The 19877-nt window shown below is 38.8% G+C and overlaps 1 protein-coding gene across 1 annotated transcript in view; it reads left to right on the forward strand.

Moving 5' to 3' along the window:
* The first annotated feature begins 1470 nt into the window (after positions 1–1470).
* BMP6 (bone morphogenetic protein 6) overlaps positions 1471–19877 on the forward strand; it is a 97400-nt gene continuing 78993 nt past the window's right edge. The window contains exon 1 of the mRNA XM_034429112.3: positions 1471–3194. Within this exon, the coding sequence (XP_034285003.2) occupies positions 2540–3194 (655 nt within the window). The 5' untranslated portion in view covers positions 1471–2539. The remainder of the gene's footprint in view (positions 3195–19877) is intronic.

The following is a 19877-nucleotide window of genomic DNA, read 5'->3' on the forward strand; positions in this document are numbered from 1 at the left end:
AGCACTGACATTTTGATCAGGTGATGGGGAGGCTTGCAATGGCCATTATTTTGAAGACTGGCCGTAACTATCATTTGTTCAGCCCCGCTATAACTTTGAATGGTTGTTGAATGAATGGTCATTAATTGAGAACTACTTAGTTTTCATAAGAATAGTAATACAAAGTATAACAGAAATGTGAACGATGACGCACAGTCTCAGAAATTCTGAATGAACACCAAGTGGTGATAAACTCTTAAGAGAGTTTAATTAAGAGAATGTAAAGCATTTTTCCTTCCACTTAGGGCTCTACAGAGCAACTTGATGATCACAAATGAAGGCAAATATATATGTCCCAGGATAACGTTGCAGGATCTAATCTGGGTCAGTCATTGGGACCAGATTGGATCCTGCAACTTAATGGTTTTTGTAAATTGTTAAAATACAATTTTCAGCCAGAGTGTCCCTGTCCCACAAAGAAAGTTCTCCTTACAGATGTTTTTTCTTTCTTTTTTGGGGGAGAGGAAATAGAGTTTATTTAAAAACTGTATTAAAACTAAGTTAAGACATTATACAATTACTAGGAAGAAAAGTAATAAAAGATAGCAAATAATTTTTGATTCCACTTTTTCTGAAACTTGAATGTTACACAGGGTAAGGGGTAAATTAAAACTAAGAAACTGAGAAATCCCCTAAGATTATGCTGCCAAATTTTGGTAGAGCTAGGGATATCTTTAAGGATATGTAGTTTTATACAATGACTTGAAAGCATTTTATTCTTACACTTTCGGAGGTGTAGGGGGGAACATGTTCTTTATAGATTGTTGTTTTTATAGTTCTTTAATTATAGTCCTTCCTTCCTTCCTTCCTTCCTTCCTTCCTTCCTTCCTTCCTTCCTTCCTTCCTCTGGGCAAGAACTTATACTACATTTGCGTTTATAAGGAGCTTCCTGTTTCAGACAAGGTGATTCTCTAATACAGTGGTTCTCAACCTTCCTAATTCTGCGACCCTTTAACACAGTTCCTCATGTTGTGGTGACCCCCAACAATAAAATTATTCCTAAAATCATTGAAAATATGTGTTTTCCGATGGTCTTAGGCGACCCCTGTGAAAGGGTCATTCGACCCCCAAAGGGGTCCCGACCCACAGGTTGAGAACCACTGCTCTAATAGAAGAGCTCCTACCAAAAGAGTTTTGTGAAACCTGGAAGACTGCAGGATTGTTCATTGGGTTTTAATTTAGCAACAGAGTATTCCCTGAGAAATCATGTCTTCCCCCAAACTTTTATCATATTGCTCTGGTCTAGGAAGTAAAAATGTGAGATTATGCATAAAAATGCCTAAAATAGTGAGACAGAAATACAAATCATATCCATTGGAAAGTAGTATTTTATTCTTGAAAAGCGAAGAATCCTCTCCCCCCCCCCTTTCAAAACCTGGCCAAGCCACGTTTCCCAGCACCTGCGTATCAGAAGAGAACCCGCCCTCATTCACACTTGTTAAAGCCCCTTCTCTCATCGGGGTTTAAACTCAACCCGCCTATTTTAAGCCCCTTAACTGACTGAGCTGGGTCCCTAAACTAGGGGTAGCAAACAAGCGTCCGAAAGAGGCAACGCCTCTTCTCGGGGCGGAGAGGTTCCAAGCGGTGACGGATAGGGACCGGGAGCCGCTTTAATAAGTTGCCTCCTCCGCCGCCCGTCAAAGAGAGAAAAAGAGGCGGGCCGCTTCTGCCAGCTGGATGATCCGCGCGGTACCTGCGAGGCTCGGCAGCCGCGCTCGCAGAAGCGACTGACTCAAAGAGAGCTGCCCGGGCTGACGCGCGTGCCGTTAGGATTTGCCTTGAAAGCTCCCTCATCTTATGCGTGGCGGGGAGCGGGGGGGGACCATCTGCGGAGTTAGCCACGCTTTTTTCTTTTTCTTTTTTGGCCCGGGGGAGAGGGAGAAAGAAAGAAAGGGAGGAGTTGTTGGATGATTAGGAGTTTGGGATTTGGGGATTTTGTTCCGTTTTGCCTTCTCCGGTCCTTTCCCGCTCGGGCAACGTCGAGAGTTTCCACCTGAGAACTTCACTCCTGTGAGGTGGAGTGGGGGAAAGGGGCTGCGTGGGCTGCTCTCCCTTGGTTTTGGCGCGGAAGAGGCGCAAAAAGCTGCTGGCGGCTCCCGGACTCGGTGGGGGAAAAAAAAAAAAAGAGGAGAGCCTGGGAATCGGATCGCTGAACTTGCCCCGCGCAGGAATAGCGGGAGATGTAACCCGGGCGCGAGATCCAGAGGGTTTGCACCTGAGGTCGCAAGAAGGGGCCAGTAGGCGAAACCCCTTTGCGGCTGTGCCCCCCCGGCCCCTGGATGGAAGCGGGGGATGGGGTCGTCGTTGAGAAGGAGGGAAGCTCCGAGCGCTTATCTCCCCCTCCCGTGAATTAGCACCGCTGTCACCCCCCCCCCTCCGAAGGAAAGGACGGGGCAAGGCGAGGGTGGGTGGAAGCAGAAGGCGAAGGAGCTCCAGCTTCCGCGGCGAGACTTCGCTCTGAAGTTAACGCGAAGGGCGGAGAGCAGAAGCGGGGAAAGCGATGCCGTTGAGGCTGCGCTGGTTTTGGTGGTGGGCGGTGGTGTGTGGGAGCTATTGCTGCTGCGCCCTGCCTGGGCTGCCTCTCCTGCCCGCCGCGGGGGTGCTTCTCCTAGGCAGCAGGAGCGCCGCGGGCTTCGGCCCCGGGAGCGGTAAGGCTCAGCCTCAGGCGCCCGTCTCCACCTCTTCCACCCCGGCGGGCTTCCTCTACCGTCGCCTCAAGTCCCACGAGAAGCGGGAGATGCAGAAGGAAATCCTGTCAGTGCTGGGCTTGCCTCACCGGCCCCGGCCCTCGCACGGGCTTCAGCTGCCGCAGCCGGGAGAGCCCGAAGTTCCTCTCCCTCAGCAACGCCGGCGGCAGCAGCAGCAGCAGCAGCAGTCAGCGCCCCCGCTGGGCAGGCTGAACTCCGCGCCCCTCTTCATGCTGGATCTCTACAACACGCTGTCCGGCGAGGAGGAGGAAGCGGCGGCGGCGGAGGAAGGAGAGCCCGAGCATCGCGGCGGTGGCGGCACTCGGCACATCTCCACTGCGCGACCCCTGCAGCGCAAAACTCTCCTGACCCACAACCTGGGCTCCTCGGGCAATCCTAGCCTGGCGACCTCGCAGGACAGCGCTTTTCTCAACGAGGCCGACATGATCATGAGCTTCGTCAACCTGGGTGAGTGAGGGGTGGGGTTGAAAAAGGGAGGGGTGGGTGGCGCCGATCAACCTGTGAGTGGATGCCCTGGGTGGTCCTTGTTTAAGGCAGACAATTGGGGGGGGGGAAATATCCAGATTTGAGCTATTAGGCAATACAGGTAGTCCTCGATTTATGTTTCTGCTCTTAAGTGTAACATTTGCTAAGTGAGTTTTGTCCCGTTGGACGACCTTTCTTGCCACGGTTGTTAAGTGACTCACTGCAGTGGATAAGTTAGTAACCTGGTTGTTAAGTGAATATGACTTTTCCCATTGACTTTTTTTTCTTTTTCTTTTTCTTTTTGATTTGATTTATATGCCGCCCTTCTCCGGAGACTCAGGGGTGGCTTACAATGCGTTAAGCAATAGCCTTCATACTTTTGTATATTTATACAAAGTCAGCTTATTGCCCCCACAATCTGGGTCCTCATTTTACCTACCTTAGAAAGGATGGAAGGCTGAGTCAACCTTGAGCCTGGTGAGATTTGAACTTGCAGTAATTGCAGGCAGCTGATGTTAATCACAATGCTTTAGTCGGCTGCGCTACCAGGACTTTCCTTGTCAGAAGATCTTAAAAGGGGAATCACACGGGACACAGCAACGGTTGTTAAGTATGAACCACTTGCCAAGCATCTGAATTTTCATCAAGTGACCATGGGGATGCTGCAACGGTCGTAAGTGTGAAAAATGGTCATGAGTAGTAACTTTGAATGGTCATGAATTGAACAGTTGTAAGTTGAGGTCTATTTGTACTGTTAAAACCTGTAGAAGTGTGTTGAGGAACTCCAAACTCTATTATTTATTGCAGTATATGTTCTTGTACTACAGGAGACTAATAGCTATCTGGCTGTAAACTTTTCTTTTATCTTTTCCTCCAATGACCACCCTCTTCCCCCTCCTTCCAGTTGCTATGCCAAAACTACTTGCAACGACCCCCTCCTCTCTAGCACATGCTAATGACCTCCAGTTCATAACACAGAATAAAGATCTAAATTATATAGTCAAACTGCATTCCTTAGTGTAACTGCATATTATGTTATGAAGTTGGCCTGAAACCAAGCAAACAGAAAGTTATGTATCTCGGCTTGATAGGGATCCTGCTGAATGAAGACACGTCTCTTATTTCAAAGATTACGCGATATCCATCATTTGGGCTAGTGCCTCACAAAATATTAATATACAGCAAGATCTACTAAGAACACCCAGCTTAAGGATGACCCATAGTTAAGCCTATTGTAGCAAAATTTGAGTTAAATACGTAATGATTCAAGTTAATGGTTCAAGTTTACTACACAATCCTACCTACAGTATACAGTATTATACAATAATACTGTTCTGGTTCATACACACTGTAGAAATTTGACGTGAAGATATTTCTGGTTCACATAAAAAATTAGGACAAGGCGAAATCTTGGGAATGGACCTCATTCTTAAACTAACCTGTATTCAAGCTAAGCAGCCTCTAATTGCTCTCGATAGACTGTTATTATCAGCAATAGAAAGGGCCTTTAGTTCTTCTTTCTCTTTCATCTTTATTATAGGCTCATTTTTACATTTTGATATTCCAAAAAGCCCTTAAGACCTGTTTGTGTTCTCAAGCCTGCAGCTACCAAGCAACCAGAGGCTTGCTTTAGATGGCTCCACCAGTGAGATGATCATTTTTATCCTTCCTCATCTGGAGTTTGTATTTCAAGTTTTTAATCATATGCTTAAAATGGAATTTACATTTTTGTTTCTGTTTTATTTGATTATTGTTTGCTGACCAGAGTTGCCTTCAATGAAATGGTTGGCTATATCAGTTTGATTAATAGATACATTTGGCAAGATGGGTGGCTTATAAATTTAATAAATAATCATGAGAGAGATATTCAGTATTTCTTAAACTTTGAAAATTCTTGTGTATGCATAGTATCCTAAATTCAGTTCCTAGTGCCTGTTAAACCAGCTAGCTATTGATTTTAAATGGTGGAGTGTAGTACTTATTGAAGGAGGTGATGAGAAATAACGATTTGTTTTGCTGTGTGTTGGCTTTATATGAAACCATATCTTTGGGATTAAAGTTGATTTTGTCATCCAGGGAAAATTGTCATACTTAATTTAGGGTTCCATTCTTACTGATTCTGAGTATCATTAAGTTATCTGCATAATTTTGTAGCCTTTACACATGCATTACCCTTTCGGTATTATGGATTGCTGACATTCCATGCTTCTGTGGTACTGACCATGGTACTGTTTCGGTGCTGCTTTGGGCAGGCTTAGAATAACCGGTTTAAGAATACTGGGGAGGGGGTTGGTTGTGAATGCTGTTTCCCTCCACAGATCTTCTGCTAGCTGTTTGGTTGTGCAAACAAAAACAAATGCAGGTACAATTCAAAGAAGGGATTGTTCTCTATCTATATAGTAATGTACTTTGCATATAACTAACTTGGAGAAAGTAGCCATTGTATACCGTGCGACTTACTTCTGAGTAAAAATGCAATAGGACTGCTTTATTATCCTGCAAAAGCAATGGGCACTATCTGTGTTTTTTCAGAGTGAAAAGTATTTGATACTACAGCACATCCTTGTGGTTAAGAATGCCCTGGTTTAAGGGCAACCCAGAGTTGAGATCGGAGCCTATCTTAACAAAATTCAAGTTAAATACAAAATGATTCAAATTAAACACACAATAATTCAAGGTTATTATACAATACAATTTATACAGTATTATACAATAATTCTGCTCTAGTTTACAAACAAATTTGACTAAGGACAACAGGAAACAGACCTCTTGGAAATAGACCTCCTTCTTAAACTGGGGATTACCTGGTCTTTTGAAGTAGTGTGAAATTATTGGTCTAACTTGTCTAATATTATTTATCCTATTGAAAGTTACTGTCCTAGGTTTCAAGTGAAATTTTTCTCAGATCTACTAATTGAAATGTGTACTACCATGGACTACATCTAAGATTTCTGAATGTAAAATACCACTAAATTATGATCTTGTGTTAGGCATCCTTTCTTCTCTGTCATACATCCTGCTACATTCCAGAATGCATTGTGCCTTACATTCTCTTTATTGTTAAAAAGTATTTAAAATGTCAGTGACTGCCCTGTGCAATTAAGGACTGGCTCACTCTCTGGGAAAACATAACTGGTCTTTCCTGATGCAGGAAAGTAACTTGGTAACTTCCTCCTCAGTTTTCCCGATGTGGATGAACTCTTGCAGTTGCTTTTTGGTATTAAAAATAGGAATTAAGCAAATTAGATATATGTTATGATGGACTCTGAAAAAGAGACTTATGTACCAGATTCTGATATCTGCCTCCACCAGTCATATAACAGCATTTTGGGTGTTCAATAGATAGATCAATATTTACAGCCATTTAAATATCCTGTGATCATGGGGCCCTAATTTATATTTTTTCTGGAAACTAGTGTTTACTTTCAGTTTCCAGCAAAAAAAAAAAAAAAAGCCATAGTGAACAATATGTTTGCTTAACCACTGCAGCATTTAACAACCACGGCATTTGCTTAATGACTGCTAGTTGTAAAATTGGATGTGGCCACGTGATGACCTGCTTTATGACCATCATGACTTGCAACCAACATTACAGGCTCAATTACAGTCGTAGATTGAGGACTACGTATATTTGAGCCAAAGGTGCTTTTTCAAGAGGCAACTGGACTTTCTGGTTTTTCTTTGAAGATATTTCGCTTCTTCAAAGAAAAACCAGAAAGTCCAGTTGCCTCTTGAAAAAGCACCTTTGGGACATCCATGACCTGGATGACTGAAAATTTCCATAGATACTTACCTGTATTTGAATGTATTTATTCTGCCACCTCCAAGTAATATTACAGTTATGTAAAATAATATAACATAAATAACATAAATAACAAAACCTAGAAGTGTAAATTATTTTTGAAGACAAATATTACAATAGATTCAACTGGTAAGCATTAGAGATTATTTAGTTGGAGAGAAATTTTGATGATGGTGAACATTGTTATAGAAGACCTGAACTACAATTTGAATATTTGTGTTCTTTGTATAAAGACGTTTGTCCAGACATCTCCAATAATAGACACTGAGCATGCTATCCCTATGTTTCTTGTATGTGCAGTGCAATGGAAACATTGGTACAATCCAGTATTTCTTAGTCAACATAAAGTAGTACAAAATAATCATAGAATCTGCATTTTGTGCACTCACGCTTAGGTTAATATGATGGCTATAATATTATCACATTTGCCTAACAATTCTATTTTTGTTGTTTTGATCATTTGGTTGTGCGTTATGATATAGATGCAGTGAATATTTACCTGGCTTGATCTGTATGTTCATTAAAGATTTCAGCACATAGAAAATGTGCTAAATCTGGGTGAAAGTACTTGCTAATTGTGATTCTTAACTCAAAACTAACAACAATGAATGACCGCTAGAAAATCTAGAAAGACAAATGTAAAATCTACTAATGCAACCTGCTTAAAAAAATGTTGAATTAGAAAAAAAATAATGTAGCTGAAGAGTAATTTGTGCTGCTCGAGAAGAAGCAAAAGAACTAAAATTTATTTCAATGGTAATATCACTGATATTACATTTCAATAAAATTGATAGTTATTCAGGAAATAGTATCTTTAATGATTGATGAAATAATTTGTGAATATTCTCCATTCTTTCAAATACGATCCAATGTTATAATTGTAGCAATGAACAAAACACGTTTACCTGGCAGCCAAAGTAGCAGGAAAAGAAGGACTGTTGTGTTAAGACATGTTTAAAGAAGACTGTTAATTAGTTTCATTAACTTGTGTAGTGAATTTATTTTCAAAAAAGCCTAGGAACTGCTATGCATATAGCATTTTGCTGTGGGGAGGAATGGAATACCAATGCCAGGATTGCATTACATTCATGTCCTAGTGTTTTCCTTGTATTAAGCAAACTCTTTCTCAGTTAGCACTTCAGAATTCAATACGGAGATTTCATTTCTTAGTATATTTGAGATTAAACTACAAAATAGTAGTGTTTGCTTCTTTTTCTCATAAATAGGATTTTTATGCATGTGGCCGAAAATGTGGTTTGTCTAGTTTAAATCTTCATGTCTTAAAACATTATCACCAGTGAAATAAACTTTTCTTTGCTGTTCATGTATTATGCAGTTGTTGATTGGATCAGTTTTGCCATATTTAAAAAAGACAAAGTATATACTTCAATCTTTTGATGCCACTTCTTCCGTACTACCCACCTCAATTTCTTAATTGTAATGGGAATTCTTTTCATTTCTATTTTCTGTATGATCATGTTTATATCTTTTAAACAATCCTAGAATGCTAACATGCAAAAGAGATAAAATTAACTTCCGAAATATTGACTGGGAGCATCAGTATCACATGACACTCTCTCCCTCCCTCCTTCCCTCCGTCCCTCTCTCTCTCTCTCTCTTTCTCTCTCTCTCTCTCCCCCCTTCCTCTTCCTCTTCCTCTTCCTTCAGAGCAATCTACATGGACCCAGTGGATAAAAATGTCCTTGGTTCTATTTAATAAACTCTTGTTTAGTTCCAAACGGTTGTTGACCATTTATTTTACCAGAATCATTTTTTAAAAATTAATTTACTGGTTGACTTCGAATTTTTCCTGGTGTTTATCTATATATACACAAATATTTTACAATTGTTTAGGATTTTTGAAATTTCACAACCATATTTGTCATCAGTGTACTTCTAATAGGGAGTTAGTTCTAGGATGCTAAGATTGTATTAGAAATATATTCATTGTCAAAATGTTAGGTAATTTGAGCAATTATGATGAATCAGCCAGGAAGACTTTAATGCAAATTCTATGATGTAGAACTAATGTAGCACTTATAAAATTAGTATTATATTTCTGTAATTGTTTATAAGATAAAAAAGCTATGAAAATAGTTTTGGGAATTCTATTATTCTGTAAACTTATTATTAGAACGACATGAATAGCAATTTTCTATTTGCAAAGCATTTATAATTTAAGATGATGTTTTTAGCAAATTTCCTAGACAGGTGCACATGCAAAACTACTTATCTTCCTAGTTATAAAAAGGTTAAATGCTGTATTTACACAAGGGCTAGAGAGTGACATCATGTCTCTTCAAACAAAGATATGTCTTCCACTAGCCAAAATTTAAGAGAATATGGAGAAAGGATTCTGATTTGCAGTGGATGTTTGTAGTTTAACATGAGAACTAAATAAAAGTCATTCAACAGTACAGAAGACCCAGCTCCATCATACTTAAATAACAATTAGTAGTGTCTGAAATTCACAGCTCATAGCTAAGCCATAGTCCCCTGATCATCTAGAGGAGGTTTTTTCAAACTATGTTCTGTGGAATCTAATCTGCATGAGAACTTGATGGGGTTCCATGACACACACTAAGGAAATAACAAAGTTCATTTGAATTCAGTCAAGGCCATTTGTAATGGAAAGAGTTTGACTTGTTCTTCCATGAAAAACAATCCATGGCCTCCATTTTATGGATCAAGGTGGTTGTTGTTTTTTAACTAATAGGTTCCATGACTTGAAAAAGCTGTAAAACTCTAACATGTGCTAATGTGGAAAAGTATTTAGAATAAGGGTCTAGGATTTGGAAGATTCAGATGTGAATTTATGAACACCATAAATGAAAATTTGAATACATAATAATTAACCATTAAAATAATGTCTTACTGACAATGATGAATGTGGGACTCATGCTGCATAGGCAACATTCTGTGGGGTCCTTTCCTCAACTAGGAGGGACAAGGGAAAACATGTGTCTGTGGTTTTCCAAAGACCTTTTTTCTAGGCTTATGGCTAACTTGGATGTAAACAGCTGCTTTAAATATGTACCCCACAAAGTGATATGAATAATTTTGTACCTTCCTTGTACTTCCCCCACCCTCTATTTCTAACTAAGCAACTTATTTGTCTGTTTGCAGAATCCAGGAGTTGAAACTGTAAAAAGAGCAGGCTACTTCTACCTATTCCTCTTCCTTCTAAACTACTTTAAGCTGGTTGTATAATCATCTTCACTCTTGGACATTTTAATACAGTTAGAGAAGAATACCAGCCAGTCAAGGCTCCCCCTGGTCAACCAGAGTGTGGTAAAACTGACCAAGCAGTTTGTTTTAAAGTTGCAATGGTGCAGAGCAATTATGCTATAATTACTTAGGTTTTGAAAACTTCAGAAATGATTTAAAACACATGTTTCTGATATTGCATGAGTGCAACACCTCTGTGCTATGCATTACCTTTTTTCAGGTTTTTGCATGAGTCTAAAATAAAGTTATCGCTGCCTATTGTTTTCAGACCTGGGCTGAAGCCTGAAAAGAGAAAGGCACAATGAGTGAAATATTATGTCCCACCCCAAAAATCACAAGACAGATAATGGTGGAAAATATTTACAAAAAAATCCACCCTCTTTTCCAATTATGGAAAATCAAGTTAATTGTCAAATATTATATTTTACATAAATCCAATTCTCATATGTTCTACCTGGAACTTTCCAACGTATTCAAAAATGTTCATGTTCAATTTATACACCAATGAGAATTAACAACATTTTGACTTATTGATCATGTTTACGGCTTTCAAAACAATTCAAGGAGGAGTGTCCCTGACCTTATGTGAGCACTGCACTTCCAAACTATCTGTTTAAGGAGCCTGAGCTTTCTTTCCAAGAAAGGAAAAATTAGAGCTGCCATGCAGCAGGTATGAATACCTTTCTTACCCATAAACATTCTGCACCTCACATCAGTGGTGGGTTCCTCCCGGTTCGGTCCGGTTTGGCTGAGCCGGTAGCGGTGACGATATGACGTCACCGAACCGGTTCTCCCCCCCTGCCCCCCACCCCCCACGTTATTCTTACCTTTTATTTGGTCCCACCCCCAATCTATTGCTGCCTCCTGAGTCCCAGCTGATGACTAGAGGGAAAAAAACTGTTTAAACTCTTGCCGCGGGGCTTCAAAGGGCCGTCCTACAGCTGATCAGTGTTAAAAGCAAACAAATGAGTCGGGTCGTAAGAGCGAGGACTGGTCATAAGTGCAAGGACCTTCCAGAAATGACTCTGACCAGCTAGCCACGCCCACCTAGTCACATGACCTCCAAGCCACACCCACAAAATAAGCCACGCCCACAGAACCAATAGTAAAAAAAATTAGAACCCACCCCTGCCTCACATTGCTATTAGAGAACTTTATTGCTTAATTATGGAAACACTTTCATGTAACCACCAGGAAATAAGCAGTGATTACAGAAGGAATTCTTTATTTTTTAAAATTATTTAACTGGTATAACAAAAAATATACATCTGGCCTCATCAACAATATGGATATATTTCCCTTCTTCCCATTTAAACTGGAAGAGAAATAGAATTTCATATTTACAATGAGTTTTCTCTTACACATTAAAGGTATTGCTGCAGAAAAATATTTTTAACACAAGACGAATCATTTCTCTTTGCTGCTTTCCTCAGTTATTAAAAGTATTTAGTAGTGCAGTCTAATCTGTTGATGGAATTCATTTGGTTATAATCCTATGTAGGTAAATAGATTAATTGCATTAATTGAGACAAAACGTTTCATTCTATATTCAATCTATTTTTTCACTAACTTGGAAAATGTTAATTATAAATTTCCTATATGTGCTGTAATTATAAAGCACCTACAGTTGACAACAAACTGTATGAAGGTGAATATTTAAAGATATAACTTTGCATTTAACATTATGTAGAAATAATATATTATGAGAATTATTGTACTTATTGAATAGGTTGAGACAGTACCTAAAAAAATAGTAAAATTCAAAACATGATAGTCTTTGTTTCATGATCCTTGCTTCTGTTGAACATTTTAACTTGAATTCCTATATTATTGAACAGTTTATTCTCTTGCCTGCCCAAAGAATCTAAGTTGATAGTTCAAAGGAATCTGTCTTCTCACTCTTGCATAAAGTCTATTCTTCACATCTGTACATCATAACAGCAAATGCCATTGGTCTGGCTGTTCTAACTTTTGTCTTGATTGAGATGTTTTGATTTTTCATGAATTTTCTAGAAAATGAGTTTTCTTTCATTTCCTCTCCATGATTTTTTTTTGCCTATTATTACTGTTCTCTGAATCTTTTTTGTTTTCAACACCCACTATTTTTATGAATACTCAATCCTAGAAAATAGTCAGCTACTTCTATAAGCTCCTTGTTTCTTTTAAATTCTTCTAATTTTCCAGTTGACATATTTTTGAGTTTTCTTGATGTTCAAATGAAACCCTACTTTTTAGTTGTCCTGTTTTACTTTTAGAATGATCATTTTTAGCACTTGTTCAGTTTCTGCAACAAGGTAGTATTGTCTGCATAAATCTGGTTGCTGACATTAGTTCCACTGATTTTGACTCCATCCTTTAATTCTTCCAGACCTATGATCCATGTGATGTTTCTGTGTTTACAACAAACAGATGTGGTAATATAATGCAGCCCTGTTTCCTTCTTTAGTGGTATATCATTTAGTTTTATTATTTTTTGTTTTTATGGTGGCTTCCTAGTTATTATAGATTTGTTATCAGAAGAATCAGATACTGGAATATACTGATTGCTTTGAGAGACTTCCAAAGTCTTGAATGATCAACACTATCAAATCTTTTGAAAAGTCTATAAAACAGGAATAAACTCGGTGGGTTGCTACCGGTTCTCCCCGTGCGAACCAGTATCGGTGGCGGCGAGAGGCTCCGCCCACCCACCTGGACATCTCTGTGCATGCGCAGAAGTGTTGCACGCATGCGAGCACACACGCACCCATGAGCAAACCGGTAGCAATGGGATTTGAATCCCACTACTGAATAAACTTGCTTGTTCAATTGCCACTTCTCCCTCCATATGGTGCAAAAAATTTTAAAAAAAGAAAACCATCTTGCTGGCCTGTTGTATTATATCTGTTGTCTTGTAATTAGTATGTTCCTCTAATTCTCCCTTTTTTAGGGATTTCTAATTTGGAGATAATGCTGCTTTTTCCTGTTTTTGTTAGTAGAGGGTTGTCATCATCTTCAAAGTTTCTATGCCAGCTACCTTTAAGCAACCTGTGGGGATTTCACCTATCTGCTTCCTATTTTCAAGTTCTTTATAAACTGCATTAATTTCTCAACAAATTCTTCCCAGTATTCATTTCTCTCAAATATTGTGTCATTGAATAGGTCTTCGTGTACAAATATTCCATGTATCCCCTCTACCTTCTTTTTATATGATATTCCATCATTACCTTCTTTCCAAACTTGATCTTATGATATAGATATGAGGTTGGAATGTTCCTTATTTTTTAAAGTAGTTCCTTGTTTTTCCTGGTCAGTTATAGAGTTCAAATATATATCTTTATCTCTTTTCACCTCTTGTTGAAAATTTGTGTTAAATTATCTTGTACTTTGAAGCTGTCTTCTTGGCCATCTTTTTCCTTACTGTTCCTATGGCCTTGTCTGATAGCCAGTGCGTTCAATAGTTACATCTTTAAAAAAAAACACTATAATTAGTAATTCATTTGCAGTGATGATCTTGCAAATCAAAATACATGTTCTGAATAAATATTCAGAATAAATAACTCTGTGTCTTCCAAATGTATTAGAGCAGTAGTCCCCAACCTTTTTGGTACCAGTGACCAGTTTCGTGGAAGACCGTTTTTCCATGGCCGGGGGGAGGAGTACGCAACCTAGATACTGCAAATACATAGTTTCGCTCACCCACTCCTCACCTCCAGCTGTGCTACCTGGAACCAGGCTGCACACCGGTACTGATCTGATTGGGGACCCCGTAGTAGAGAACAGAATCCAGAGTACTCAAACAACTCAATCAATGCTGAAAGACTGCTCTATATTTTGCTATAAAAAAAATACTACCAAAATAATGTCTATAAGAGTAGCTTAGTGGCCTAAGATCTAGCACAGATCCTAACATATTGTGATTGGAGAACAGTTGGGAAGGTGAATTTAGAAATCAACATTTTAGAAATTATATGATATAATTTATATTTTATATGGATTCTAGTGCTGAGATATTTCTGTGGGGCGAGTGTTCTGCAATGTGCAACACTGTTGTAGCTTTTTCTTGTGAAAGTGTGTTTGTTTTCAGTACCATTCTTGTACTTTCACTGCTGTTCTTTTTGTGTTTTGCAATCTTGCACGAAACAGATTAAGTTCTTGAAATCTGAATAGCATATCTTTATTGCTACAACTATCGGTCTCTTGCTTGAAAGGCATTTTGGTGGTGCAAGTCACTAAGTCTCTACTGGCAAGTCATTTTTATAGATAACCACACTCATATGAAGGTGATACTCCAGCTGCCTACAGCAGAAGCAGCCTATTGCATTTATCTAAAGAAAGGGCAACACTGAATTTAAGATGTCAAAGAAAGAAAGAATTATTAGACAGAAAGAAGCTATAAATATATAGAAAAATCCCATGCACTATATTTTCCTTCCTATCAAGTAGAATTGCCTATTCCAAGATAAATCAGTCCTGGAGAACTTTGTTCGCCTAATAAGTGTGACATATCCATTATAGAGAAATACACATTGGCCAGAGGTCACATGCAATAAAATGGCAAAGCCCAAACACAAAATTATTTAATTAAAATTTCATGTTTACAATCGAAGCTGAAAAGAAGTTAGATATTTCAGCAAAGCAATGCTTGGAAACATGTTTTTAAATCAACAAAGAACCATACTTTCAGGAATGAATAACAAAGATTTGAAATGGCCCGTACCTCAGATCTGAATATTATATAAAATGAGAAGTCCTTAAAAAAAATACCTGAAAAGTAAAAATAGATTCATGTTATAAAAAGTGTTTCAAAGTACTGGTTGAAAAGGTACACAAGCTTTTGTATTTTCTTACTTTGAATCTGTAGATAACTGCTCATGAATATAAAAATGCATCAAAATCTGGAGAAAGATGTTTTGTTTAACTAAAGCAGTTATCTTTTTAAAAAATGCAAACCAACGAGTCTTTACCTGCTTCTTATCCGACCTGTCTGGAAAAAAGAAAGAAAGCAAAGTTGATTCCTATAACTCTGTGATGGTGAACCTATGGCACGTGTGCCACAGCTGGCATGCAGAGCCCTCTCTGTGGGCACGTGAGCCATCGCCCACCTCACTGTGCATGCGTGTGTGTGCCTCCTGCCGGCCAGCTGATTTTCAGGATGCACAGGGGGTGGGGGGGAACGCACAGAGGAGCAGCACGTGTTTTCTGAAAGTGCGGAAACAGGCCCATTTCCGGCCTCCAGAGGGCTTCCAGAGCCCGGGGGAGGCTGTTTTCACCCTCCCGGAGGCTCAAACAAAGCCTCCGGAGGCTGGCGAGGGAGAAAAACAGGCCTACTGGAAGTACCAGAAGTCCAAAAACAGGCCCATTTCCAGCCTCCAGAGGATCTCCAGAGCTCGGAGGGGGCTGTTTTCACCCTCCCGGAGGCTCGAGGAAAGCCTCCAGAGCCTGGGGAGGGCGAAAACACCCCACTACCACCGTGGTGCAGGTTGCTAAAATTTTTGAATCCCAGCCCTTGGCCACATGAACGAGGGGTCAGAGGTCACATGGGGGTCACTTGCGCATGCAGGGGGGTCGGGGTCCTGCATGCCTGCACGGGAGCTCACACATTGTATTATGGGCACAGGCACATGCACGCTTTTGGCACTCGAAGAGAAAAAGGTTAGCCATCACTACTGTAGCTCAATGTTTTTCAACCTTGGCAACTCTTAAGATACGTGGACTTTATGCTGATTTGGAATTCTAGGATTTGAAGCCCATATATCTTAATATATGGGCTTATATATAAGCTTCTAAGGTTGAGACACACTACTATAGTGGCTTTTACTAATGTTACTAATTACACAGACATAAAGGATAATTTTTCTGAGAGTTTAGGCTTTTAAAGGTAAGTAAGAATATCTTGAATTAGGTTCAGAAACAAATTAGCAGCTGAGGCAAGGAAGCCAGAATTAAAGCCAGTTTTGTTTATGTGTTTCAGTCTTCCTAGGTTTCTGCTTTTAAAATGAAAATTATATTCTACACAGAAGCTGTATTTTTTAACAAGTTGTTTGTTTTTGTTAATTGCATATGATGGCCTTATGGACTGACAGCTATAAAGCTGTAACTTATTCTTAATAGGACCAGATGTCCAGTTCCAAAAATTTGGCCTACCTGTCATTTAGTTATTGCTGGACTTCTGGCCAATAAACTGTAACACCAATAACAACTAATTTAGAATTAATTGCCATAGTTTAACTGCTGCCAGTTCAAAAATGAAACACCTAGCAATTTGCTTCTGGCATGGTAATACAGAATGCTTTGGTACAATATGTTCTTGCAGTATTTCTTATTTACTCAGGTAGTCTGGGACTAGTCTATTAAGCAACATACATAGTAACTCTCCTATCTAATGTACAGACCAACTTTTAATGTATTGCTAGAAATGTTTGCCTTACGATTTTAAATATGAATAGTAATGACAAAATAAAACATATTAATAAAAACTAGAAAAATGCCATTAATACAATTAGCAGTAGGAGCATGGGTTGAAATTGTAGCACAAAACCTGGATTTTTCTATGGGTTGAGGTTAGAGGTTTTAATTAACTGTTCCCCTTTCAGTCTTAGATGGACTGAATTCTCATCATCTGATCGGTACATTGGAAGAAAAACACAGATCAGCATGTATGGGACATCTTGTTGCCATGCAAATCGGGGAGGGGGAGAGGTTGCCAACTTTCTTAAGGATTTTGCCTGCTTTCTTAAGGATCCAGTCTGGACCATGTTCTCCTGCTTGGTGTTTACTTTTTGAAAGCAACTCACATTAATGTTAATTACATGAATAGTTTCATCTTGTGTCTTGCATAGGACAGGTTTCTGTGGGGCAAGCCTCATGGAGAGAAGGGGCTAGAAAGCCTGAGGGAGAGAAGGGGATAGGAGAGGCTTCTGTGGGGCCAGCCTGAGGGAGAGAAGGAGTGGAGAGGATCTATGGGGCCAGCCTGAGGGAGAGGGGGTAGGATAAGAGAGGCTTCTGTGGAGCCAGCCTGAGGGACAGGAGAGGAGAGGCTTTTATGGGGCCAGCCTGAGGAAGAGAAGGAGAGAGGAGAGGATCTATGGGACAAGCCTGAGGGAGAGAAGTTGATAGAGATGAGAGGCTTCTGTGGGGCAAGCCTAGGGGAGAGGAGAGGCTTTTGTGGGGTTAGCCTGAGGGGAAGAAGAGGAGAGGAGAGGCTGATCGTAACTACTCATTCATTTTCAAACTCTAAGTGTCGATTTATCAAGCCCGATCACATAGTTTCGTAGCAGAGCACTGGTATTCAGCTAGTACATAATAAAAGAAATATATATGGATAAATTGGTGATAAATATTCTTTGCGTTGGGTACAGGCTGAGTTTTGGAAAGTATGCTGTAAGATTTTTACATTCATAGGCATCTATTCTGTTCAGAGAGGTAATTTTCCTAATATTAAATTACATCATTACAGTACAAATTTAGTTAGAAAATTTATCAGTTATTGATGGGTTTATGTTTTGCTTTGATTGACCAATGCTTTGGTTATGATGCTTCCTCAGGGTTGTGATAAATACTGTACACTGGTATAAGGAACAATAGCACAATTTCTTTTTGATTTGTGAGTACATCAAGTTGTCTTAAATGAGTGTCTCTAATATTGCAAAAAAAAAAAAAAAAGCACCTCTATCTGAAAAGGATTTTTTAAATATTTAAAAACTTAAGATTGCTAGCAACTCTGTAACTCAAGTTAACAGAGTTTTTCAAAACCTTTTTTATTTCTCCCCCATCCTATTTTCTTCCTATTTTTCTGTGCAATATTTAATTTATTACAAATTTCAAATACTTGTAGTGCGCAGATGTTTTACGGGATTTGTTATTTTCTATGCAGGAGGTTATGAGTCAGATTACTGTTAAGTAAAATGTTTATGTGAAATCATTTCTGAGTCATATATTTGCATCATATACAACCTGTCTGACAATCAAAACATTCACCACTTTCCTAATGATTATACTAACTTTCCACTGTTGTGCTCCAACATAACATAACTACACAGAAAAAAATGTAGTAAATTACCCTATTTGCCTTATTATGATTTTTGGACATTATCTCACCATTACCTATGATTACAGAGCTGACATTTAGTTTTACATATGAATTCCATTATCTAAAGATAAATTTCTTTTCCTGTTAATTAAATGGAGTAAAAGAAAATTTCATGCAATTGATAATCGCTATAGAAGTTCCATGTAATGTATGTTGTAGCTCATAATGATAATATATATAATCAAACTGTGTATTATCACCATTTAGTTAAGGAGTAGCTGACTGGACTTTGTCTCTGATCTTCTTCAGATATCTTAGCCAATTATAAAGGATGTTGTTACCATCTCAAGAACTTCTGTTTGATGAAGGAGTGGCTCCTTTTGGTTTTGTCTGCTGGTTATGTGCAGTCAATGACTTAACATTGGGAAGTTTCAGGCATTACTTGGTGGTTATCCATGGTTCAGTTTCCTGGAAGAAAAGTACAATAGGTTGTTGGAGAGTTTTGTGCTATAATTGTATTTATGCTTTGTACATGTTAAGTACAATATGAAGGTTCACAACCTTGGCAAAATCACAGATCTTCATCAGATTTCATAGTACCATAAAGTGTCTTGCCAAAAGCTATTTGCTTCTCTCTCAGGCTCCTTTTTTCCATATGCACAATCCATATACTCTGCCTCTACTGGTTAGAAGAGCCATGAAAATCTGACTCTTCTCCCAAATCTTTGGTGAAGGAAAATTAAACTCCTGGTTTCATTCCACCTGATCTACTGCACTGGCCTTCTTTTATCTTTACCTTTTACTTTTTATCTTCTATTTACTTTATTGTAAATTCTTTGATTCTGGGAGCCACCCAGAGTTGTTGAGGGTTGGGCAGGATACAAGTTCAGTAAATTATTAAATTACTTCACTGCTGTAAAGATTCATTCGTAACAAGCAATCTTGGTCCTTACTGCAAGTATTATTGGCTCTTACCCTATATAGAGCTGACAGAAATATAAAGTCAAGATTTGCAGAAAGAAAAGTGATCCCCTGAAAATTTTAACCAACTCTCAAGCCCAAATCTCTTGGCATTTGTTTGCTCTTTCCTCTTTATATTAAATGCTTAAATACTAATCCATTTACTAAAATAGAAAGCAGACATCTTAAAAAAGAACCAAGCATAATAGCAATAGCGATAGCACTTAAACTTATATAGTGCCTCACGGTGCTTTACAGCACTTTCTGGGCAGTTTACAATATCAGCATATTTGATCCTCATTTTACCAATCTGGGTCCTCATTTTACTGACCTCGAAAGGATGGAAGGCTCATTCAGCCTTAAGCCTGTCATGATTGAACTCCAGATTGTGGGCAGAGTTACCCAATACTGTATTCTAACCATTACACCACTAGACTCTTATAAAATGTCCCTTCATGTTGTTCACATTTCCAATATACACTTGAAAAGCTTTTATACATTCTAGATAATTTTTCTGGTGTTGTACCAATAACACATCATTTTATAAAAATTCTCTTTGAAAGCATAACACAATTAAATTTCAGTCCTTTTAACCACATATTTTCCCATTGATCCAACTGTATATTTTAACCAAAATTCTTAGCCCATTTTATCATACATTCTT

This window comes from Pantherophis guttatus, chromosome 3 (genome assembly GCF_059756535.1).
Source record: "Pantherophis guttatus breed Tessera chromosome 3, ASM5975653v1, whole genome shotgun sequence".
In the NCBI taxonomy this organism is placed as follows: Eukaryota; Metazoa; Chordata; class Lepidosauria; order Squamata; family Colubridae; genus Pantherophis; species Pantherophis guttatus.